The sequence below is a fragment of the Oncorhynchus gorbuscha genome, linkage group LG01 (assembly GCF_021184085.1).
Source record: "Oncorhynchus gorbuscha isolate QuinsamMale2020 ecotype Even-year linkage group LG01, OgorEven_v1.0, whole genome shotgun sequence".
Taxonomy (NCBI): Eukaryota; Metazoa; Chordata; class Actinopteri; order Salmoniformes; family Salmonidae; genus Oncorhynchus; species Oncorhynchus gorbuscha.
The window spans coordinates 2789770-2816421 of record NC_060173.1 but is presented as its reverse complement, the minus strand read 5'-3'; the positions used below and the strand labels follow the sequence as shown (position 1 = coordinate 2816421).

General features: G+C 39.8%; 2 protein-coding genes across 6 annotated transcripts in view; both read left to right on the top strand.

Annotated features, from left to right (window-relative positions):
* LOC124038261 (mucin-5AC-like) overlaps window positions 1-4764 on the top strand; it is a gene marked incomplete at its 3' end in the record, with an annotated part of 81826 nt that extends 77062 nt beyond the window's left edge. The window contains 5 exon segments of the mRNA XM_046353940.1: window positions 1192-1348; window positions 1511-1639; window positions 1882-2032; window positions 2377-2420; window positions 3278-4764. Coding sequence (XP_046209896.1) covers window positions 1192-1348; window positions 1511-1639; window positions 1882-2032; window positions 2377-2420; window positions 3278-4764 — 1968 coding nt within the window.
* Window positions 4765-5370: 606 nt separating this feature from the next.
* On the top strand, window positions 5371-26220 carry LOC124031568 (mucin-2-like). 5 transcript variants are annotated; one of them, XM_046342993.1, is made up of 20 exons: window positions 5371-7774; window positions 8333-8458; window positions 8897-13069; window positions 13175-13416; window positions 15187-15358; window positions 16018-16262; window positions 16846-17029; window positions 18409-18610; window positions 18951-19129; window positions 19401-19470; window positions 21047-21189; window positions 21279-21310; window positions 21738-21906; window positions 23393-23433; window positions 23622-23744; window positions 23881-23979; window positions 24269-24400; window positions 24634-24673; window positions 25530-25650; window positions 25848-26220. In XM_046342993.1, the coding sequence occupies exons 1-20, from the start codon at window positions 5386-5388 to the stop codon at window positions 26026-26028; spliced, it is 9063 nt and encodes a 3020-aa protein (XP_046198949.1). In that variant the 5' UTR covers window positions 5371-5385; the 3' UTR covers window positions 26029-26220. The 5 variants fall into 5 exon arrangements, with proteins under 5 accessions (XP_046198949.1, XP_046198956.1, XP_046198930.1 ...); XM_046343000.1 differs by having other exon boundaries at window positions 8333-10537; window positions 11333-13069; XM_046342974.1 differs by having other exon boundaries at window positions 8333-10606; window positions 10721-13069.
* Window positions 26221-26652: the final 432 nt, after the last annotated feature.

The following is a 26652-nucleotide window of genomic DNA, read 5'->3' as shown; positions in this document are numbered from 1 at the left end:
GCAGACGCTCTTATCCAGAGCGACTTACCCCTTATTTTTAGTTAGTTTTAGTTACCACAAAAACAACCTCCATACTTCCATTCGTTTGTGTGGCTTACCATCACCATCTTGTTCACAGGAGTCTCCCCTTTCCATAGAGTCGTTTCTTTGGCATCATTAAAACTGAAGACTTATTTATCAAATATCTCTCTGTAATTATTATTACGCGATTAAACTGATTAATCATGTAACTGTAATTAACTAGGAAGTCGGGGCACCAAGGAAAATATTCAGATTACAAAGTTATAATTTTCCTAATATAACTTTCAGATATTTTTATATCTGATCAGTCTTCAAATTAATTAATTATTCTTTACCTCATGTTAGTCTCATTCCAAACATTGTAAATTGTTGGTTATCTGCAGGAACCCAGTCTTCTCTATGAGTCATCATTACACCAATTGTCTTAAATAATTTATTTACAAACTAAGTAATTCACAGAAATGCACAAACAAACAGTAGATATGGTTACAAGGAAACGACAGTGTAATGTGCCCTAGTGGGCTAAACCGGCATCGCGGCTTGGTGGACAAAAGGGAAGTGGGGGTCGACTGAGATGAGACACTACAAGGTTGATAATTATAACAATTGAAATGCTAATCCTTTGCACCTGAACTCTCACTCATTCAGGAATGATTGCAATCAATATATATATTTACGCTCAGTATGTTGTCAGGATCTCTGTTGAAAAGTTTGTTTCTGTGGAGAGTTTGTCCGCCCTCTCTCTCGCTCTGCAGTGGTTAGAAAGGATAGTTCAGAGTAACATTCATTCGTTATAGATTAGATGTGTCGGCAGTTGTCGGTCTTCGTATTCAATGATACCGAATTCCTAGCTGCAGACTAGTAATTAGTATCAAAGAGTTGTTCTTATTCTGTCAGTATCGATAGTCTTAGAGTTTCAACAACCATTACAACCTTAGCTTATACTCTGGAAAAATATTTCCAATAAAATTGGTTTGTCAATAATCGTGTGAATGTCCACACAGTCACCATAATAGACAACAACAAAAGTAGTACTAAACAGATAACAAAAACATGAAGTCGACCATCCAACCCAATAAATATCATCGTCAATAGTTAATCTGTAGTCTCTTCAACAAGCTGAGCAATGCATGAATAAATAAATTATGGCTTAATGCATCTTCCTAAAAGGTGGACCCCACGCCATTCCATGATGCCTGTGTGAGGGACTCGTGTGCCTGTGACACTGGGGGAGACTGCGAATGTTTCTGTACAGCTGTAGCAGCCTACGCCCAGGCCTGTAACGAGGCAGGGGCTTGTATCAAGTGGAGAACACCAGATATCTGCCGTGAGTCATTTGCTTTGAGTGGGACAATTGATTGATGGATAGGTGGGATTGTTTAGCTATCAGGACAAAATACACATTTATGATTTCAATGTGTAACTTTTCAATCAATCCTCTTTTAGAACCCTGGTTCAGTTAAAATGTGACATGTTTTTATTTCACCAGCTCTGTTCTGTGATTTCTACAACCCTATTGGTGAGTGTGAGTGGCATTATAATCCGTGTGGATACCCCTGTATGAAGACCTGCAAGAATCCCTCAGGAACATGCTCCAGTCAGATCCCTGCACTGGAAGGTAACTAAGAGCCCTTCATAACAGCTTGGCCGTTTGATTTGGACAATTTACATTCCAAGTTGTTAAACAAATGTACAGTATAAAATATGTAATAACTCCTCCCTTGTTCATCTATACTGAAAACTAAATACCAATATTGAAATATCATATCCATTACAGCTTTGGTGTTAGAACTAGATACCATGAGGATGATCTAATCTGTGCAGGTGTCCTGGATTAAATTGACTGTTTATATCTTAAAGGTTGCTATCCAAAATGTCCTTCGGCCCAGCCTTATTTGGAAGAAAGTACCATGAAGTGTGTCAGTAAGAAGGACTGTGGTTGCTACGATGGAGATGGAACTCATTACAACGAGGGAGAGGTTATACCTTCCAAGGAGAACTGTCAGACATGGTATGTTTTCAGATCAACATTTTGATAAATACATAGATACTGTATTTACATTACATAGGATTTAATACAGTTGGTATAAGCCTTAATGTAACCTGTATCTCTGGTCAGATAAGGCAAGGTCAATAGTCCACCTACTATTTAATTGATTATGATTTTCAAAGATTGTGATTTGACCTGTTAATACCTTATTGTGATTTTACCTGTTAATATCTTATTGTGATTTGACCTGTTAATTACTTATTGTGAATATAACATGTAACATTGTTTTGTACTTCATAATAAATAGCTCTTCATATTTTATTTGACTTTGAAAGGTACTGTAACCTCCCTCTTTCTTTTTCAAGTCGTTGCTCATCAACTGAGGTCAGATGCAGCTATGTGGTCCAAGGTAAGGAAAACCACTACAGACTGAAACATCAGCCTATATTATTACCAAGAAGTAACATGACAAGATGATTACATGATAATAACTGAAACATTAGCCTACATTATTACCAAGAAGTAACATGACAAGATGATTACATGATAATAACTGAAACATTAGCCTACATTATTACCAAGAAGTAACATGACAAGATGATTACATGATAATAACTGAAACATAAGCCTACATTATTACCAAGAAGTAACATGACAAGATGATTACATGATAATAAATGAAACATTAGCCTACATTATTACCAAGAAGTAACATGACAAGATGATTACATGATAATAACTGAAACATCAGCCTACATTATTACCAAGAAGTAACATGACAAGATGATTACATGATAATAAATGAAACATCAGCCTACATTATTACCAAGAAGTAACATGACAAGATGATTACATGATAATAAATGAAACATCAGCCTACATTATTACCAAGAAGTAACATGACAAGATGATTACATGATAATAAATGAAACATCAGCCTACATTATTACCAAGAAGTAACATGACAAGATGATTACATGATAATAAATGAAACATCAGCCTACATTATTACCAAGAAGTAACATGACAAGATGATTACATGATAATAAATGAAACATCAGCCTACATTATTACCAAGAAGTAACATGACAAGATGATTACATGATAATAACTGAAACATTAGCCTATATTATTATCAAGAAGTAACATGACAAGATGATTACATGATAATAACTGAAACATAAGCCTACATTATTATCAAGAAGGTAACATGACAAGGTGATTACATGATAATAACTTGTGTTCCTTGTGATGATCCTATTGCAGCTTGTTATTGTTTCTACAACGGCAGAACATACCCTTATGGAGCGACCATATATCACACATCTGACGGTGACGGGACCTGTATTACTGCCACCTGCAAAGAGAATGGAACTATTGTCCGGATTATGAACCCCTGTCCCAGCACCCCAACTCCAACAACTACACCAAGTGTTACAACAACACAGATATCCACTCAAGCACCGACCACATTTGTTTTCTCAACTCCTGCCACTACCCCAACAACAACAAGAACCCCTACCGCTACCCCCACAACAACCCTTACCACTACCCCCACAACAACCCCTACCACTACCCCTACAGCAACCCCTACCACCTCCACAAGCCCTTCCACTACGCCCTCAACAACCCCTACTTCACCAACACCCACTTCACCCACTACTACTCCACACTGCCTGACCAAGACTGTCTGTGAATGGTCAGACTGGATTAGCAAATACTATCCCTCTGTTGGACCAGAAGGAGGAGATTTTGAAACCATAGAAAATATAAGGAAATCTGGAATTAATATTTGTAGCAAACCTAAGGAAGTAGAATGCAGAGCCAAAGACAACATCTATGTTCCTTTGGCCGAACTAGGTCAAAATGTTGAATGCAATCCCTCAGTTGGACTGATATGCCACAACAAGGATCAAGGCATCCCACCAATATGCTACAACTACGAGATCAGAGTCAGATGTTGTGTTGATGTTTGTAGCAATGAGACAACTACCACCTTAGAAAGGCCCACAACAACCATTACAACATCAACAACTACCCCAACAACAACAACAACAACAGAAAGTCAAACAACAACTACCCCAACAACAACAACAACAACAGAAAATCCAACATCAACAACAACAACTTTGTCAACAAAATATTCCACAACAAGTGAAACAACAGAGGAAATTACAACTGGTCCAGAACCAACAACAACCACAACAACTATTACTCTGACAACAACCCCTTCTACTACCCCCACAACAACCCCGACATCACCAACACCCACTTCACCCACTACTACTCCACACTGCCTGACCAAGACTGTCTGTGAATGGTCAGACTGGATTAGCAAATACTATCCCTCTGTTGGGCCAGAAGGAGGAGATTTTGAAACCATAGAAAATATAAGGAAATCTGGTATTGATATTTGTAGCAAACCTAAGGAAGTAGAATGCAGAGCCAAAGACAACATCTATGTTCCTTTGGCCGAACTAGGTCAAAATGTTGAATGCAATCCCTCAGTTGGACTGATATGCCGCAACAAGGATCAAGGCATCCCACCAATATGCTACAACTACGAGATCAGAGTCAGATGTTGTGTTGATGTTTGTAGCAATGAGACAACTACCACCTTAGAAAGGCCCACAACAACCATTACAACATCAACAACTACCCCAACAACAACAACAACAACAGAAAGTCAAACAACAACTACACCAACAACAACAACAACAACAGAAAGTCCAACAACAACAACAACAACAGAAAGTCCAACAACAACAACTACCCCAACAACAAGAACAACAACAGAAAGTCAAACAACAACAGAACGTCCACCAACAACAACAGAAATTCCAACAACCACAACTAAGTCAACAACTCCATCCATAACAACAATAGTAACAGAGGAAGTTACAACTGGTCCAGAATCAACAGCACCTACCACCACAACAACAACAACATCTAAGACAACAACATATTCCACAACAAGTGAAACAACAGAGGAAATTACAACTGGTCCAGAATCAACAACTCCCACAACAACCACTCCACCAATAACAACAACAACAACAACCACCACAGAAAACCCATCAACCACAGCAACAACTAAGTCAACGACTTCATCCATAACAACAATAGTAACAGAGGAAGTTACAACTGGTCCAGGATCAACAGCACCTACTACCTCTACCACAACAACAACAACCACCACAGAAAGTCCATCAACCACAACCACCCCAACAACAAGAACAACAACAGAAAGTCAAACAACAACAGAACGTCCAACAACAACAACAGAAAGTCCAACATCAACAACAACAACTATGTCAACAAAATATACCACAACAAGTGAAACAACAAAGGAAATTACAACTGGTCCAGAACCAATGACAACCACAACAACCACTACACCACCACCAACAACAACCACAACAACCATTACTCTGACAACAACCCCTTCCACTACGCCCTCAACAACCCCTACTTCACCAACACCCACTTCACCCACTACTACTCCACACTGCCTGACCAAGACTGTCTGTGAATGGTCAGACTGGATTAGCAAATACTATCCCTCTGTTGGACCAGAAGGAGGAGATTTTGAAACCATAGAAAATATAAGGAAATCTGGAATTAATATTTGTAGCAAACCTAAGGAATTAGAATGCAGAGCCAAAGACAACATCTATGTTCCTTTGGCCGAACTAGGTCAAAATGTTGAATGCAATCCCTCAGTTGGACTGATATGCCGCAACAAGGATCAAGGCATCCCACCAATATGCTACAACTACGAGATCAGAGTCAGATGTTGTGTTGATGTTTGTAGCAATGAGACAACTACCACCTTAGAAAGGCCCACAACAACCATTACAAGATCAACAACTACCCCAACAACAAGAACAACAACAGAAAGTCAAACAACAACTACCCCAACAACAACAACAACAACAGAAAGTCCAACGACAACAACAACAACAGAAAGTCCAACAACAACAACTACCCCAACAACAAGAACAACAACAGAAAGTCAAACAACAACAGAACGTCCAACAACAACAACAGAAATTCCAACAACCACAACTAAGTCAACAACTCCATCCATAACAACAATAGTAACAGAGGAAGTTACAACTGGTCCAGAATCAACAACACCTACCACCACCACAGAAAGTCCATCAACCACCACAGAAAGTCCATCAACCACAACAACATCTAAGACAACAACATATTCCACAACAAGTGAAACATCAGAGGAAGTTACAACTGGTCCAGAATCAACAACTACCCCAACAACAAGAACAACAACAGAAAGTCAAACAACAACAGAACGTCCAACAACAACAACAGAAAGTCCAACATCAACAACAACAACTATGTCAACAAAATATACCACAACAAGTGAAACAACAAAGGAAATTACAACTGGTCCAGAACCAACAACAACCACAACAACCACTACACCACCAACAACAACCACAACAACCATTACTCTGACAACAACCCCTTCCACTACGCCCTCAACAACCCCTACTTCACCAACACCCACTTCACCCACTACTACTCCACACTGCCTGACCAAGACTGTCTGTGAATGGTCAGACTGGATTAGCAAATACTATCCCTCTGTTGGACCAGAAGGAGGAGATTTTGAAACCATAGAAAATATAAGGAAATCTGGAATTAATATTTGTAGCAAACCTAAGGAAGTAGAATGCAGAGCCAAAGACAACATCTATGTTCCTTTGGCCGAACTAGGTCAAAATGTTGAATGCAATCCCTCAGTTGGACTGATATGCCGCAACACGGATCAAGGCATCCCACCAATATGCTACAACTACGAGATCAGAGTCAGATGTTGTGTTGATGTTTGTAGCAATGAGACAACTACCACCTTAGAAAGGCCCACAACAACCATTACAACATCAACAACTACCCCAACAACAAGAACAACAACAGAAAGTCAAACAACAACAACAGAAATTCCAACAACCACAACTAAGTCAACGACTCCATCCATAACAACAATAGTAACAGAGGAAGTTACAACTGGTCCAGAATCAACAACACCTACCACCACCACCACAACAACAACAACAACCACCACAGAAAGTCCATCAACCACAACAACATCTAAGACAACAACATATTCCACAACAAGTGAAACAACAGAGGAAGTTACAACTGGTCCAGAATCAACAACTACCCCAACAACAACAACAACAGAAAGTCAAACAACAACAGAACGTCCAACAACAACAACAGAAATTCCAACAACCACAACTAAGTCAACAACTCCATCCATAACAACAATAGTAACAGAGGAAGTTACAACTGGTCCAGAATCAACAACACCTACCACCACCACCACAACAACAACAACAACCACCACAGAAAGTCCATCAACCACAACAACATCTAAGACAACAACATATTCCACAACAAGTGAATCAACAGAGGAAGTTACAACTGGTCCAGAATCAACAACTACCCCAACAACAACAACAACAGAAAGTCAAACAACAACAGAACGTCCAACAACAACAACAGAACGTCCAACAACAACAACAGAAATTCCAACAACCACAACTAAGTCAACAACTCCATCCATAACAACAATAGTAACAGAGGAAGTTACAACTGGTCCAGAATCAACAACACCTACCACCACCACCACAACAACAACAACAACCACCACAGAAAGTCCATCAACCACAACAACATCTAAGACAACAACATATTCCACAACAAGTGAAACATCAGAGGAAGTTACAACTGGTCCAAAATCAACAACTACCCCAACAACAACAACAACAACAGAAAGTCCAACAACCACAACAACATCTAAGACAACAACATATTCCACAACAAGTGAAACAACAGAGGAAGTTACAACTGGTCCAGAATCAACAACACCTACTACCTCTACCACAACAACATCAACCACCACAGAAAGTCCATCAACCACAACAACATCTAAGACAACAACATATTCCACAACAAGTGAAACAACAGAGGAAGTTACAACTGGTCCAGAATCAACAACTACCCCAACAACAACAACAACAGAAAGTCAAACAACAATAGAACGTCCAACAACAACAACAGAACGTCCAACAACAACAACAGAAATTCCAACAACCACAACTAAGTCAACAACTCCATCCATAACAACAATAGTAACAGAGGAAGTTACAACTGGTCCAGAATCAACAACACCTACCACCACCACCACAACAACAACAACAACCACCACAGAAAGTCCATCAACCACAACAACATCTAAGACAACAACATATTCCACAACAAGTGAAACATCAGAGGAAGTTACAACTGGTCCAGAATCAACAACACCTACCACCACCACAGAAAGTCCATCAACCACCACAGAAAGTCCATCAACCACAACTAAGTCAACAACTCCATCCATAACAACAATAGTAACAGAGGAAGTTACAACTGGTCCAGAATCAACAACACCTACCACCACCACCACAACAACAACAACAACCACCACAGAAAGTCCATCAACCACAACAACATCTAAGACAACAACATATTCCACAACAAGTGAATCAACAAAGGAAGTTACAACTGGTCCAGAATCAACAACTACCCCAACAACAACAACAACAGAAAGTCAAACAACAACAGAACGTCCAACAACAACAACAGAACTTCCAACAACAACAACAGAAATTCCAACAACCACAACTAAGTCAACAACTCCATCCATAACAACAATAGTAACAGAGGAAGTTACAACTGGTCCAGAATCAACAACACCTACCACCACCACAGAAAGTCCATCAACCACCACAGAAAGTCCATCAACCACAACAACATCTAAGACAACACCATATTCCACAACAAGTGAAACATCAGAGGAAGTTACAACTGGTCCAGAATCAACAACTACCCCAACAACAAGAACAACAACAGAAAGTCCAACAACCACAACTAAGTCAACGACTCCATCCATAACAACAATAGTAACAGAGGAAGTTACAACTGGTCCAGAATCAACAACACCTACCACCACCACCACAACAACAACAACAACCACCACAGAAAGTCCATCAACCACAACAACATCTAAGACAACAACATATTCCACAACAAGTGAAACAACAGAGGAAGTTACAACTGGTCCAGAATCAACAACTACCCCAACAACAACAACAACAGAAAGTCAAACAACAACAGAACGTCCAACAACAACAAGAGAACGTCCAACAACAACAACAGAAATTCCAACAACCACAACTAAGTCAACAACTCCATCCATAACAACAATAGTAACAGAGGAAGTTACAACTGGTCCAGAATCAACAACACCTACCACCACCACCACAACAACAACAACAACCACCACAGAAAGTCCATCAACCACAACAACATCTAAGACAACAACATATTCCACAACAAGTGAATCAACAAAGGAAGTTACAACTGGTCCAGAATCAACAACTACCCCAACAACAACAACAACAGAAAGTCAAACAACAACAGAACGTCCAACAACAACAACAGAACTTCCAACAACAACAACAGAAATTCCAACAACCACAACTAAGTCAACAACTCCATCCATAACAACAATAGTAACAGAGGAAGTTACAACTGGTCCAGAATCAATAACACCTACCACCACCACAGAAAGTCCATCAACCACCACAGAAAGTCCATCAACCACAACAACATCTAAGACAACACCATATTCCACAACAAGTGAAACATCAGAGGAAGTTACAACTGGTCCAGAATCAACAACTACCCCAACAACAAGAACAACAACAGAAAGTCCAACAACCACAACTAAGTCAACGACTCCATCCATAACAACAATAGTAACAGAGGAAGTTACAACTGGTCCAGAATCAACAACACCTACCACCACCACCACAACAACAACAACAACCACCACAGAAAGTCCATCAACCACAACAACATCTAAGACAACAACATATTCCACAACAAGTGAAACAACAGAGGAAGTTACAACTGGTCCAGAATCAACAACTACCCCAACAACAACAACAACAGAAAGTCAAACAACAACAGAACGTCCAACAACAACAAGAGAACGTCCAACAACAACAACAGAAATTCCAACAACCACAACTAAGTCAACAACTCCATCCATAACAACAATAGTAACAGAGGAAGTTACAACTGGTCCAGAATCAACAACACCTACCACCACCACCACAACAACAACAACCACCACCACAGAAAGTCCATCAACCACAACAACATCTAAGACAACAACATATTCCACAACAAGTGAATCAACAGAGGAAGTTACAACTGGTCCAGAATCAACAACTACCCCAATAACAACAACAACAGAAAGTCAAACAACAACAGAACGTCCAACAACAACAACAGAACGTCCAACAACAACAACAGAAATTCCAACAACCACAACTAAGTCAACAACTCCATCCATAACAACAATAGTAACAGAGGAAGTTTCAACTGGTCCAGAATCAACAACACCTACCACCACCACAGAAAGTCCATCAACCACCACAGAAAGTCCATCAACCACAACTAAGTCAACAACTCCATCCATAACAACAATAGTAACAGAGGAAGTTACAACTGGTCCAGAATCAACAACTACCCCAACAACAAGAACAACAACAGAAAGTCCAACAACCACAACTAAGTCAATGACTCCATCCATAACAACAATAGTAACAGAGGAAGTTACAACTGGTCCAGAATCAACAACACCTACCACCACCACCACAACAACAACAACAACCACCACAGAAAGTCCATCAACCACAACAACATCTAGGACAACAACATATTCCACAACAAGTGAATCAACAAAGGAAGTTACAACTGGTCCAGAATCAACAACTACCCCAACAACAACAACAACAGAAAGTCAAACAACAACAGAACGTCCAACAACAACAACAGAACTTCCAACAACAACAACAGAAATTCCAACAACCACAACTAAGTCAACAACTCCATCCATAACAACAATAGTAACAGAGGAAGTTACAACTGGTCCAGAATCAACAACACCTACCACCACCACAGAAAGTCCATCAACCACCACAGAAAGTCCATCAACCACAACAACATCTAAGACAACACCATATTCCACAACAAGTGAAACATCAGAGGAAGTTACAACTGGTCCAGAATCAACAACTACCCCAACAACAAGAACAACAACAGAAAGTCCAACAACCACAACTAAGTCAACAACTCCATCCATAACAACAATAGTAACAGAGGAAGTTACAACTGGTCCAGAATCAACAACACCTTCCACCACCACCACAACAACAACAACAACCACCACAGAAAGTCCATCAACCACAACAACATCTAAGACAACAACATATTCCACAACAAGTGAAACAACAGAGGAAGTTACAACTGGTCCAGAATCAACAACTACCCCAACAACAACAACAACAGAAAGTCAAACAACAACAGAACGTCCAACAACAACAAGAGAACGTCCAACAACAACAACAGAAATTCCAACAACCACAACTAAGTCAACAACTCCAGCCATAACAACAATAGTAACAGAGGAAGTTACAACTGGTCCAGAATCAACAACACCTACCACCACCACCACAACAACAACAACAACCACCACAGAAAGTCCATCAACCACAACAACATCTAAGACAACAACATATTCCACAACAAGTGAAGCAACAGAGGAAGTTACAACTGGTCCAGAATCAACAACTACCCCAATAACAACAACAACAGAAAGTCAAACAACAACAGAACGTCCAACAACAACAACAGAACGTCCAACAACAACAACAGAAATTCCAACAACCACAACTAAGTCAACAACTCCATCCATAACAACAATAGTAACAGAGGAAGTTTCAACTGGTCCAGAATCAACAACACCTACCACCACCACAGAAAGTCCATCAACCACCACAGAAAGTCCATCAACCACAACAACATCTAAGACAACAACATATTCCACAACAAGTGAAACATCAGAGGAAGTTACAACTGGTCCAGAATCAACAACTACCCCAACAACAAGAACAACAACAGAAAGTCCAACAACCACAACTAAGTCAACGACTCCATCCATAACAACAATAGTAACAGAGGAAGTTACAACTGGTCCAGAATCAACAACACCTACCACCACCACCACAACAACAACAACCACCACAGAAAGTCCATCAACCACAACAACATCTAAGACAACAACATATTCCACAACAAGTGAAACAACAGAGGAAATTACAACTGGTCCAGAATCAACAACACCTACCACCACAACAACAACAACAACAACAACAGAAAGTCAAACAACAACTACCACAGAAAGTCCATCAACCACAACAACATCAAAGACAACAATATATTCCACAACAAGTGAAACAACAGAGGAAATTACAACTGGTCCAGAATCAACAACACCTACTACCTCTACCACAACAACAACAACCACCACAGAAAGTCCAACAACAACAACAACATCTAAGACAACAACATATTCCACAACAAGTGAAACAACAGAGGAAGTTACAACTGGTCCAGAATCAACAACTACCCCAACAACAACCCCCACTACTACCCAAATAACAACCCCTACCATTACCCCAACAACAACACCTACCATTACCCCAACTACAACCCCTACCATTACCCCAACAACAACCCCTACCATTATCCCAACTACTACCACAACAACAACTCAGACGAGGACTACCTCTGAGGTTATAACAACAGCCACCACCAAAGCATCTACCACAACAACAGACTTCACTGTAGTCACAAATCCACCATACACAAAACCAACAGAAAAGCAAATCTCAAACTTGACAAGACAGACAGAAGAAACTACTATATCAAACCCAACCACAACCCCTACCATTACCCCAACAACAACCCCTACAATTACCCCAACAACAACTCATATCACAACCCCTACTACTCCCCCTACCATTACCCCAACAACAACCCCTATCATTACCCCAACGACAGCCCATACCACGACCACAAGCCCTACCACGTTATGTTTTTGCACGTACAAAAATCTACATTTCCCGGCTGGTAAGTGATACGTTTCCTTCATTAAAATGATTAATTCTGACTACATATTGCATTCATACACTTCATTTAATATCTATTCATTACTAATATTATGTTTATGTTTAGGTTCCTTGATATATAATGAGACTGATGGGGCAGGCTGGTGTTTCACCTCTTACTGTAACTCAAGTTGTGTTGTTGACAAACAAGCCAGACCATGTCCCTCTACGACCCCGGCTACAGTCAGCACTGTCTCAACTACAGTCAGCACTGTCGCAACAACAACAGAAGCTACACATTCTACAACATCTACATTGTCCCCGACTACACCTTACAAGGGCTGTGAATATGTCATTCCACCAAGAAAGGTAATGAAATAAAATAAACAGAATTATTGTGTTTCTTAGTTCATAGTGCTGTGTCGTTCATAGTGTTGTGTACTTCATAGTGTTGTCTAGTTCATAGTGTTGTGTAGTTCATAGTGCTGTGTAGTTCATAGTGTTGTGTACTTCACAGTGTTGTGTAGTTCATAGTGTTGTGTAGTTTGTTGTGTAGTTCATACTGTTGTGTAGCTCATAGTGTTGTGTAGCTCATAATGTTGTGTAGTTTATAGTGTTGTGTAGCACATAGTGTTGTGCAGTTCATAGTGTTGTGTAGCTCATAGTGTTGTGTAGTTCATAGTGTTGTGTAGTTCATTGTGTAGTTTATAGTGTTGTGTAGTTCATAGTGTTGTGTAGTTCATAGTGTTGTGTAGTTCATAGTGTTGTGTAGTTCATAGTGCTGTGTACTTCATAGTGTTGTGTAGTTCATAGGGTTGTGTAGCTCATAGTGTTGTGTAGTTCATAGTGTTGTGTAGTTCATTGTGTAGTTTATAGTGTTGTGTAGTTCATAGTGTTGTGTAGCTCATAGTGTTGTGTAGTTCATAGTGTTGTGTAGTTCATTGTGTAGTTTATAGTGTTGTGTAGTTCATAGTGTTGTGTAGTTCATAGTGTTGTGTGGTTCATAGTGTTGTGTAGTTCATAGTGCTGTGTACTTCATAGTGTTGTGTAGTTCATAGGGTTGTGTACCTCATAGTGTTGTGTAGTTCATAGTGTTGTGTAGCTCATAGTGTTGTGTAGTTCATAGTGTTGTGTAGTTCATTGTGTAGTTTATAGTGTTGTGTAGTTCATAGTGTTGTGTAGTTCATAGTGTTGTGTAGTTCATAGTGTTGTGTAGTTCATAGTGCTGTGTACTTCATAGTGTTGTGTAGTTCATAGTGTTGTGTAGCTCATAGTGTTGTGTAGTTCATAGTGTTGTGTACTTCATAGTGTTTTCTAGTTCATAGTGTTGTGTACTTCATAGTGTTGTGTAGTTCATAGTGTTGTGTAGCTCATAGTGTTGTGTAGTTCATAGTGTTGTGTAGCTCATAGTGTTGTCTAGTTCATAGTGTTGTGTAGCTCATAGTGTTGTGTAGTTCATAGTGTTGTGTAGTTCGTAGTGCTCTGTAGTTCATAGTGTTGTGTAGTTTATAGTGTTGTGTAGTTCATAGTGTTGTGTAGTTCATAGTGTTGTGTAGTTCATAGTGTTGTGTAGTTCATTGTGTAGTTTATAGTGTTGTGTAGTTCATAGTGTTGTGTAGTTCATAGTGTTGTGTAGTTCATAGTGTTGTGTAGTTCATAGTGCTGTGTACTTCATAGTGTTGTGTAGTTCATAGGGTTGTGTAGCTCATAGTGTTGTGTAGTTCATAGTGTTGTGTACTTCATAGTGTTTTCTAGTTCATAGTGTTGTGTACTTCATAGTGTTGTGTAGTTCATAGTGTTGTGTAGCTCATAGTGTTGTGTAGTTCATAGTGTTGTGTAGCTCATAGTGTTGTCTAGTTCATAGTGTTGTGTAGCTCATAGTGTTGTGTAGTTCATAGTGTTGTGTAGTTCGTAGTGCTCTGTAGTTCATAGTGTTGTGTAGTTTATAGTGTTGTGTAGTTCATAGTGTTGTGTAGTTCATAGTTTTGTGTAGTTCATAGTGTTGTGTAGTTCATTGTGTAGTTTATAGTGTTGTGTAGCTCATAGTGTTGTGTAGTTCATAGTGCTGTGTAGTTTATAGTGTTTTGTAGTACGTAGTGTGTTTACTTTCAGGACTAAAACATACATTTTCAACTTTAGGATGGTGAGACTTGGAAGACAGACAACTGCACTACTCAGATTTGCCACAGGGGTGTAATTACCACCACGCCTGTGGACTGTAAGTCTGTAGAAAAGCCTGTGTGTGAAAATGGATACCCACCAGTGAAAGTCTATGAAGAATCAGGTTGCTGCTATCACTACGAATGTGAATGTAAGTTCAAAACGTAATGTTTTTAATTATCTTCTGTTCTCACCTTCTAAAAATACGTATTACTCCAAGTGTACTTGTTTTAAAGACGTCCTCCAGTGATTTTTTAACATTTCCTGTTGGAAAGTGATATCCCAAGTATAAAACTTCAAGGAGTTGGTCTGATCCCGTGGCGCAACTTTGGTTTTAGAATTGGGGGAGGGGGGGGGTATAATCATTATCATTATTATTTGTCTCCAGTTACCTTCCTTACAGGTCAAAAGAAAACCAGCATAGGACAGCATAATGACTGACATTTCATGATTGACAAGTCCTTTGGACCACTCAGAGGCGTCTGCATGGTCCTAAAGCGCAGCGTTGCCTGTTTCGTATCACATTACAATGATTAAACTGGGGGGGAACAAAAATGAAATTTCAGAAAGTGGGGAGACATGCCCCCGTCCACCCCCCCGTCCCCAGTGAAAGTTGCACCCTTGGTCTGATCTGATAGTTACATTGTGATGTTATCAGCTGGTGCCATTTCATGAGGATACCTCGACCAGCTGTTGTGTTCAGCAAATCAGGTGTTAAATGAGGTGAAAAGGAGACTGGAGTAGGACTTTAAACTCTTGTATTGATGAGAGATCTATCTATTTGTTACCTTCTTCTGTTCTATCTCTCAGGTATATGCTATGGATGGGGAGACCCTCATTACGTCACATTTGATGGCCAATATTACAGTTTCCAGGAAAACTGCACCTACGTTTTGATTAAAGAAATAGTTCCTCGACAGAACTTCAGTGTCATCATCGACAACTATAACTGCGATCCGTCTGGACATGCGACCTGCCCTCAGTCTCTGATTGTCAATTACAAGTCCTATAAAATCGTTCTTACTCCGAAGAGATTAAACGTGACAACAAATATGGTAATTATAATTGTGCTATTGTTCACATTTATACACTTTAAAAAGTGCACTTTGAGATAGAAATGATTTGATACAGACATTATTTGATACAGGCATTCTGTGATACAGACATTATTTCATATAGACATTCTTTGATACAGACATTCTTTGAGATAGACATTCTCATACCACTTTAAGACTTAAAATATTCTAGCTTCATATTTTGAAATCTATTATTTACTTATTTACTTTTTGTAACGTGGGGGTATTGATTAATAGGGATATCTGATATTGCCCACTACGACAAATGTAATTTGCAGTACTACACTACAGTAGTTACAAATAGTTATTTAGCAACATTACATATTGGTTAACCACTTTGATGATGCCATCACATTAACTCAAAACCATCATCAAGGTATCTGAAACATTCCCATGACATTTTAAAGAATTTCATTATATTGACAAATTATTAACAGACAACCAACTCTCCTTGTGACTTAATTTAGTTCAGGAAACCGTTCATATCTTATCTACATTATTGTAATGTTATTCTGTTCTCTATTCTCATTCGTAATGTAATGTTTTCCTAATCATTCACAAGGTTTACATCAATGGAAATCAGATCTTCCCAACCTTTTCTAATGAAGACCTCATGATCACCAGCACTGGGGTAGAGTTACTGTTGAAGATCCCTGCCATTAAAGCAACAGTGATGTTTAAGTCCCTTATGTTCAGTGTAACCCTGCCAGACTCCCTATTCCACAACAACACAGAGGGGCAGTGTGGTAAGTATTTAGGCTTTACTGCATCCCAAATGGCACACTGTTCCAAATGTAGTGCAATCCTTTTAACCAGGGGGGATAGGGTCCCATTGTAGTGCACTCCGTTTAACCAGGGGGAATATGGTCCCATTGTAGTGCACTCCTTTTAACCAACTTTTAACCAGGGAGAATAGGGTCCCATTGTAGTGCACTCCTTTTAACCAGGGGGAATAGGGTCCCATTGTAGTTCACTCCTTTTAACCAGGGGGAATATGGTCCCATTGTAGTGCACTCCTTTTAACCAGGGGGAATAGGGTCCCATTGTAGTACACCTCTTTTAACCAGGGGGAATAGGGTCCCATTGTAGTGCACTCCTCTTAACCAGGGGGAATAGGGTCCCATTGTAGTTCACTCCTTTTAACCAGGGGGAATATGGTCCCATTGTAGTGCACTCCTTTTAACCAGGGGGAATAGGGTCCCATTGTAGTGCACTCCTTTTAACCAGGGGGAATAGGGTCCCATTGTAGTGCACTCCTTTTAACCAGGGGGAATAGGGTCCCATTGTAGTGCACTCCTTTTAACCAGGGAGAATAGGGTCCCATTGTAGTGCACTCCTTTTAACCAGGGGGAATAGGGTCCCATTGTAGTACACTCCTATTAACCAGGGGGAATAGGGTCCCATTGTAGTGCACTCCTTTTAACCAGGGGGAATAGGGTCCCATTGTAGTACACTCCTTTTAACCAGGGGGAATAGGGTCCCATTGTAGTGCACTCCTTTTAACCAGGGGGAATAGGGTCCCATTGTAGTACACTCCTTTTAACCAGGGGGAATAGGGTCCCATTGTAGTGCACTCCTTTTAACCAGGGGGAATAGGGTCCCATTGTAGTGCACTCCTTTTAACCAGGGGGAATATGGTCCCATTGTAGTGCACTCCTTTTAACCAGGGGGAATAGGGTCCCATTGTAGTGCAATCCTTTTAACCAGGGGGAATAGGGTCCCATTGTAGTGCAATCCTTTTAACCAGGGGGAATAGGGTCCCATTGTAGTGCACTCCTTTTAACCAGGGGGAATAGGGTCCCATTGTAGTGCACTCCTTTTAACCAGGGAGAATAGGGTCCCATTTGGGATGCATCCATTGTGTAGACCAAAAACACTTTAAGTATGAATCAGATGAACAGCTTGTAGTACTCTGTGAGTAAACTGAACATTTGTTGCAATGATTTAATGTTATTTTGTTGTGTGTTTTTGCATTTCCATGGCATTAAAGTTCACTGTACAGTTACAATGATAGAAAAACCAATTAAAAGATACTGTAGGTAGGCTTAAAGTTAGGAGCAGCTGTTTCTGACATAAAATAACTTGTGTTTTCTCTCATTCCCATATTTATTGTACCTTTATAAAGGTACCTGTGACAATATCAGGAAAAACGATTGCAGATTACCGAATGGAAAGATTGACCCATCATGTCCTGGGATGGCTCATGAATGGAAGATTCCTGATGTTAAAAAACCCTACTGTGAACGGCAACCCGTTATCCTACCTACCCCCACACCTCTAACCTGCCCGTCAGGAAAGACATCAATCTGTGACATCATACTTAGCCCGTAAGACGTGTAACCTTGTAATAACACAAAGAGACAGCTATATTACAAAGACAAGGGAATCTGATTGAGGTTGCTATGACACTGTTTACATACAAGTCTGTAAACTCTCCAGTAAAGTCAAGGGTTGTTGTTCCAAAACTTAGAACCAAACGTAACTTACAGACTGTTTATGCCGTATAAAATATGTCATATTCATAGGAACTTCATAGATGCTTCACAAATAATGAAGCGTGTTAGGCATACAGTAATCAATATTTGTAAGTGATCTGTTGTGACATGTTAAATGCCCCATTTGGGTTAGGCCGATATAATAACTTAAATGGGTTCTTTATTTTGGAAGGGTCTTTAAGCAATGCCATGATGTTATCCCACAACAACCCTTCTTCGAGGCCTGTAAGTTTGATGTCTGCAACATGCCAAATATCTCAATCGGCTGCTCCAGCCTGGAAACCTACGCTGTGAGGTGTGCAGCAGCTGGAGTCTGTATCGACTGGAGGAAATCAACTAATGGAACATGTGGTAGGGAAGGACTTTCATATCCAATAAGACCTGTGTCCCCAATGGGATCCTATTCCCTACATAGTGCACTGCTTTTGACCAGGCTCCGGCCATAAGTAGTGATCTAAGTAGGGAATAGTTTCCAATTTCGAATGCAGGATAGATGTTAATACGATTTTAAATAATTCTAATAACTTTACGATTTACATTAATTATTTGTATTTTGACAACCTGCATTTACAAATTGTGTACATGCTGTTTTGTCTTTCATTCCATCTTGACCATGATATAGATCTGACATGCCCTAAGACCAAAGTGTATAAGGCATGTGGCTCTACTATCCAGCCAACATGCAATTCAAGGTATCCATCTCATTCCCATCTCATCTCATTCTCAATCTCATCTCATTCCCATCTAATCTGATACTCATTACATTCTCATTCCCATCTCATTCCCATCTCATCTCATTCCCATCTTATCTCATTCCCATTTCATTCCCATCTTATCTCATTCCCATCTAATCTGATACTCATTACATTCTCATTCCCATCTCATTCCCATCTCATCTCATTCCCATCTTATCTCATTCCCATTTCATTCCCATCTCATTCCCATCTTATCTCATTCCCATTTCATTCCCATCTCATGCCCATCTTGTTCTCATCTCATTCCCATCTCATCTCATTACCATCTAATCTCATTCCCATCTCACTCTCAACTCATTTCAATCTCATTCCCATCTCATTTCATTCTCATCTCATTCTCATATCATTCCCATATCATTCCCATCTCATTTCATTCTCATCTCATTCTCATCTCATCTCATTCCCATCTCATTCTCATCTCATCTCATTCCCATCTCATCTCATCTCATTCCCATCTCATTTCATTCTCATCTCATCTCATCTCATCTCATTCTCATCTCATTCTCATCTCATTCTCATCTCATTCTCATCTCATCTCATTCCCACCTCATTCTCATCTCATCTCATCTCATTCCCATCTCATTCTCATCTCATCTCATTCTCATTCTCATCTCATTCTCATCTCATTCTCATCTCATCTCATTCTCATTCTCATCTCATTCCCATCTCATTTCATTCTCATCTCATCTCATCTCATCTCATTCCCATCTCATTCTCATCTCATTCTCATCTCATTCTCATCTCATTCTCATCTCATTCTCATCTCATTCCCATCTCATTCTCATCTCATCTCATTCTCATTCTCATCTCATTCTCATCTCATCTCATCTCATTCCCATCTCATTCTCATCTCATCTCATTCTCATTCTCATCTCATTCTCATCTCATCTCATTTCATTCTCATCTCATTCTCATCTCATCTCATTCCCATCTCATTCTCATCTCATCTCATCTCATTCTCATCTCATTCTCATCTCAATCTCATCTCATCTCATCTCATTCTCATCTCATTCCCATCTCATTCTCATCTCATCTCATCTCATTCCCATCTCATTCTCATCTCATCTCATCTCATTCCCATCTCATTCTCATCTCATCTCATTCCCATCTCATCTCATTCTCATCTCATTCTCATCTCATTCTCATCTCATTCCCATCTCATCCTCATCTCATCTCATCTCATTCCCATCTCATTTCATTCTCATCTCATTCTCATCTCATCTGATTCTCATTACATCCTAATTCCCATCTCCTGTCATTGCCAACACATTTCATTCCCATATCATTCCCATTCTCATCTCATTCCCATCTCATCTCATTCCAATCTCATCTCATTCTCATCTAATTTCCATCTCATTCTCATTCCCATTTCATTCCCATCTTGTCTCATTCCCATCGCATCTCATTCCCATCTCATTATCTTATACCTCTACCTAATGGACATGCATTCTTAAAGGTTTCCATTCTATACCAAGGTTTCTAGTCTGTAAAAAAATGTTTTTTCTTGTCTTAGATACAATGACAAATATGTGCATCCATGTCAAGGAGCACAAATGAGCCGTGACGTTGTATGTGACTCATTCATGGAGGGCTGTTTCTGCCCTGAGGGTACCATCTTGTTCAACACATTCTCTGACACCTGTGTTCGTGACTGTGGTAAGGATGTGTCAGTTTGAGGAATACATTGTTTAATTGTGTCTCAAAGTACCACCATTTATGACCTAACATCTTATTTTCCCTTCAAGGATGCACAGGACCTGATGGAAAACCCAAACAGGTAATAATGTGGATGTATACCACAATGAATCTGTCAGAAGAAATGGTTCAACTGCTCACTTCACATGATGGCCCACAAAAAGGTTCTGTATAGAACCCCATTATTTTAATCAGTTTACTAGTTTCATTGGGGATTGTAAGTTGTCCAGCCCTGAAGAGGCTGGAGCCCTAATGTTATTATCAATCAATCAAATGTATTTGATAAAGCCCTTTTTTCATCAGCAGCAGCAACAAAGCCTTTACACATACCCAGCCTAAAACTCAAAGAGCAAGCAATGCAGAGGCAGAAAGACAGTGGCTAGGAAAAACTCCCTAGAAGGCAGAAACCTAGGAATAAACCAAGAGAGGAACCAAGCTCTGACGGGTGGCCAGTCCTCGTCTTAATAAATTTGAAGTCTCTGCTAACAGTGTTTGTTTTGTCCCAACAGTTTGGTGAGACTTGGTACAGTAACTGCCAGAAGTGCACGTGTAATGCTGACACAATGAGTGTCCAGTGTGAACCAGTGAAATGTCCGCCCCAAGAAATTGTTACCTGTAAGAAGTACGGTGAGGTGTTGGTCAACGAGACGGTGGACTGCTGTCAGAAAAATACATGTGGTGAGTAGAGACAGGATAGAGAGGCACCTTAACGTGCTACCAGGTAACTCGGGTACAAGTCTGCTTGTGCTAAATGTTTGGCATATGACAAGGAGTGGAATGTTAGCACCAAACAGCTCTTCATTCTAGCTACTTCATAAAGCCTTCATAAGCACTACATAAATGTGTTACAAAGCATCTATAACGTGCTTTATAAAGGGTTCCTAAATGTGCCATAACTCTTTGACATAATCACGGGACTGTGATTAGTATCTCTTGTCCCTGAGCTGGAGGACCAATGGTTTCTTACCTCTCTTTCCGCTGGAGGTTCTGCATGTTGATTCCAACCTTAAAAGTAACAACAAAGAAAACTCATAGAAGACCATGTTAATGGACCCTATCAATGGACCATGTCACCGGACCCTGTCACTGGACCATGTCATTGGACCATGTCATTGGACCATGTTATTTGACCATGTCATTGGACCCTGTTATTGGACCCTGTTATTGGACCCTGTCATTGGACCATGTCATTGGACCATGTTATTGGACCATGTCATTGGACCCTGTCATTGGACCCTGTCATTGAACCATGTCATTGGACCATGTCATTGGACCATGTCATTGGACCATGTCATTGGACCATGTCAGTCGACCATGTCATTGAACCATGTCATTGGACCATGTCATTGGACCATGACATTGGACCCTGTCATTGAACCATGTCATTGGACCATGTTATTGGACCATGTCATTGGACCCTGTCATTGGACCCTGTCATTGAACCATGTCAGTGGACCATGTCATTGGACCATGTCAGTGGACCATCATGCACCATAATTTAAAAACTTTGTAAAGTGATAAAACAGTGACTTCATATTTCTATTCCAAGAATGTGGAAAGGCACAGCGCTCACTCAAACATATCATGTACTTAGACTTTAACTTCAACCTGGAGCTAATTATTAAGCCCAGGATGAATGTAAATATTATCATGAACATGGTGCAGGTGTCATGATGGTAACATGGTGCAACTGACATGATGGTAACATGGTGCAGGTGTCATGATGGTAACATGGTGCAGGTGTCATGATGGTAACATGGTGCAGGTGTCATGATGGTAACATGGTGCAGGTGTCATGATGGTAACATGGTGCAGGTGTCATGATGGTAACATGGTGCAGGTGTCATGATGGTAACATGGTGCAGGTGTGTGGTAACATGGTGCAGGTGTCATAATGGTAACATGGAGCAGGTGTCATGATGGTAACATGGTGCAGGTGTCATGATGGTAACATGGTGCAGGTGTCATGATGGTAACATGGTGCAGGTGTCATGATGGTAACATGGTGCAGGTGTCATGATGGTAACATGGTGCAGGTGTCATGATGGTAACATGGTGCAGGTGTCATGATGGTAACATGGTGCAGGAATTGTGACTAACTTAACCGTTCAACAACTGTTATGTCTCAACCATTGTCTGACCCTTTTATTGTGTGTTCTTTCAGTTCCCAAACCTGTTTGTGTCCACAACAATACTGAATACACGGTGAGAAGTGACACTTCTTTGATATCACTCAGAGCCGTATGACAATAAATCATTTGTACATTTTGTATAAAATAAACCTAAATATTGATGTTCCAATTATAGATTGCCCCTTTAAGTAATCCTGAGAGCCACTGTGGCCCCAGGCTGAATTGTTGCTTCAGTGCATGACACTAACTCTCATTCTCCAGCTTGGTGAAAATATTCCCAACGGCACCTGTGAGGAGTGCAAGTGCGGTCCTAAAAAGGATCCAGTCTCCAAGCTATATGTTGTTGAGTGTGCCCAAATCAACTGTTACACCACCTGCCCAACGGTACTGTACTCGGGATAATTTGCGAACTCGGTTTAACAGAAGTGAACCATTTTACATGGTTGGCTATACAGTATAATATTCCAGGTTTATAGGAAAGAAATCCCCTAATGATGTCACCATGTTGATTCTCCTCCAGGGTTATGAGTATGAAGTCGTACCTGAGAAATGTTGTGGAACGTGTGTACAGAAGGACTGTGTTGTCGGTCTCCCAGATACCACGTCTCACATCATTCAGGTGACGTTGATGAGATAATGCACCCAAATTAGATGATTTTTAATATCAGATATCTTTGTGAAATGTCAAAGGGACGAATGACATCAATAATGAGAACATATAATTGCTTAGAAATCCTCATAAATGTTAAAGGTGTAAATGCTTAAGAATGTAATGTTTGTTTACATTTTCAAATAATGATGTAGATATTTCTGAAAAGTTTATAAATAATTTATCAACTCTTATTCATTTAAGTTTTTATAACGTACAGTATTAAATTACCAACATGTATTTTTTTGCTACTTGACAGCTTGGGAAGTTTTGGTCGCCCCCTAGTGACCGCTGTGTGAAGTATGAATGCACAAAGACAAAAAACAACCAGCTCATCGTTGTGGAATCCAAATTTAAATGCCCAGTGTTCCGTCCAGAGGACTGTGTCCCTGTAAGTAGATGAGGAAACTGGTTGAATGTGTTTGTTTGAAGTAAAGTAACTATTCCTAAATATACTGCTTGCTTCATTTGATAGTAACTTGGAGGTTAAATTGAATTTACACCTGAGTAACATATTCATAGATGATCATAGTTTTCCATTATAACATCTATACTGTGTTCTCTAGCTCATTAGACTGTAACTAGTCATATCCAAATTGAGCTGTACACTATTCTTTTTCACAGGGAACTGAGAAAACTGATGCAAATGGATGTTGCACAACCTGTAAGTTAAAACAATATAATGATTCATTTCTAAATATTCATGATTTGTGTTGTATTTTTCGTTTATATGTCAGATCTACGAGTCAAACATATGAACCTGAACTCTTATGAACCTAACATCTTATGAACATAACGACTTATGAACATAACGACTTATGAACCTGACCACTTATGAACCTGACCACTTATGAACCTGACCACTTATGAACCTGAACTCTTATGAACCTGACCACTTATGAACCTGACCACTTATGAACATAACCACTTATGAACCTGACCACTTATGAACCTAACCTCTTATGAACATAACCTTTTATGAACCTAACCTCTTATGAACCTGACCACTTATGAACATAACCTCTTATGAATATAACCTCTTATGAATATAAATCCTCTTATGAGCCTGACCTCTTATGAGCCTGACCTCTTATGAGCCTGACCTCTTATGAGCCTGACCACTTATGAACCTGACCACTTATGAACCTAACCTCTTATGAACATAACCTTTTATGAACCTAACCTCTTATGAACCTGACCACTTATGAACATAACCTCTTATGAACATAACCTCTTATGAGCCTGACCTCTTATGAGCCTGACCTCTTATGAAAATAACCTCTTTTGAATATAACCTCTTATGAATATAACCTCTTATGAATATAAATCCTCTTATGAACATAACCTCTTATGAGCCTGACCTCTTATGACGCAATAAATCAACGTTGAGTTACTGTAGATGAAAGTGAATACAGATGTGATGTACTGTTTCAAGTTGCTCATCTTTAGTCCATCTTTACATAGGAAGGGGGAAACTCATCACTTTAAAATGTCCTCCTTAACTCTGTCTACCTCCACAGGCACTTTAATCAGTCACTGTGATGTGAAGAACACCACCACCTACCTTGAGGTGAATAACTGCAGGTCCTCTGTGCCGGTGGAAATCTCAGCCTGCGGGGGATCCTGTGGAACATCTTCTATGTGAGTACAAACTCTAAATAAGAACACAAACACACGCCAAAAAGCACACAGAAACAAACGCAACATGCATTTGGGTTTTGCAGAAATGTGTACGGGGGGAATTGGATTGAAGGGTGAGAATTCAATGGAAGTTGACCTATAGCAGAATAAATGTGGTACTGTTTCTAACAGTGTTGTTTGTGTGTCCTGTTTGCTAGGTACTCTGCAGAGAAAAACACCCTGATGCACTCCTGCTCCTGCTGTCAAGAGATGTCTACCAGTGAGAGGAAGGTGGAGATGGTCTGCCCTGATGGGAAGAAGATCACGCAGTCCTACATTTACATTGATAAGTGTGGCTGCCATGACTCTGAGTGTGACAAGAAGAACCACTTAGATTAGGCCTTGACGAATGAAGTCTTTTGAAGTGTTCTTATTTACCTGCATGGAATATTCAATAGTTTTATCTAAAGGGAACCAATAGGGTCTGTCTCATTATCATATAGGCTACTTTCATGAACTGCATGTCCTTTCTCTCTACCTACACTATCATAGACATAATGCAAACCTATTAAACTGATGAAGAAGCATGAAGTCATTGTCTTTCCTGTTTTATTTCATATTGTCAAGTGCGTCATTGTGTAACTAGGGAAACAGTACACATAGTATTTAATAAAGAACATATTCATTACATAACGGTTACTATTAAAAGGGGCAATCTGCAATTCAAACAATAACAAGGTGTCCACCCTGCCAGTGTTTTGGAAAAAAGCTGAAGAATGGGGATGGAGAAATGTAACCACTCTCAAGTTCATTGACAGGCCATGGATGTAAGAACTGACCATCCATGATATCAAAATGATAGTTTTAATCATGTTTTGAGGAGTTTTTGTTAACAATTATGTTGTTTACCAACAATGTAATAAAACAATCTTATATTCTGGGTTCTGATGGGCTACGACAGTTGAACTCAGTTGATTAGTCATTCATAAGTTATATTCTTCAAAAAACAATGGGTATCATCAA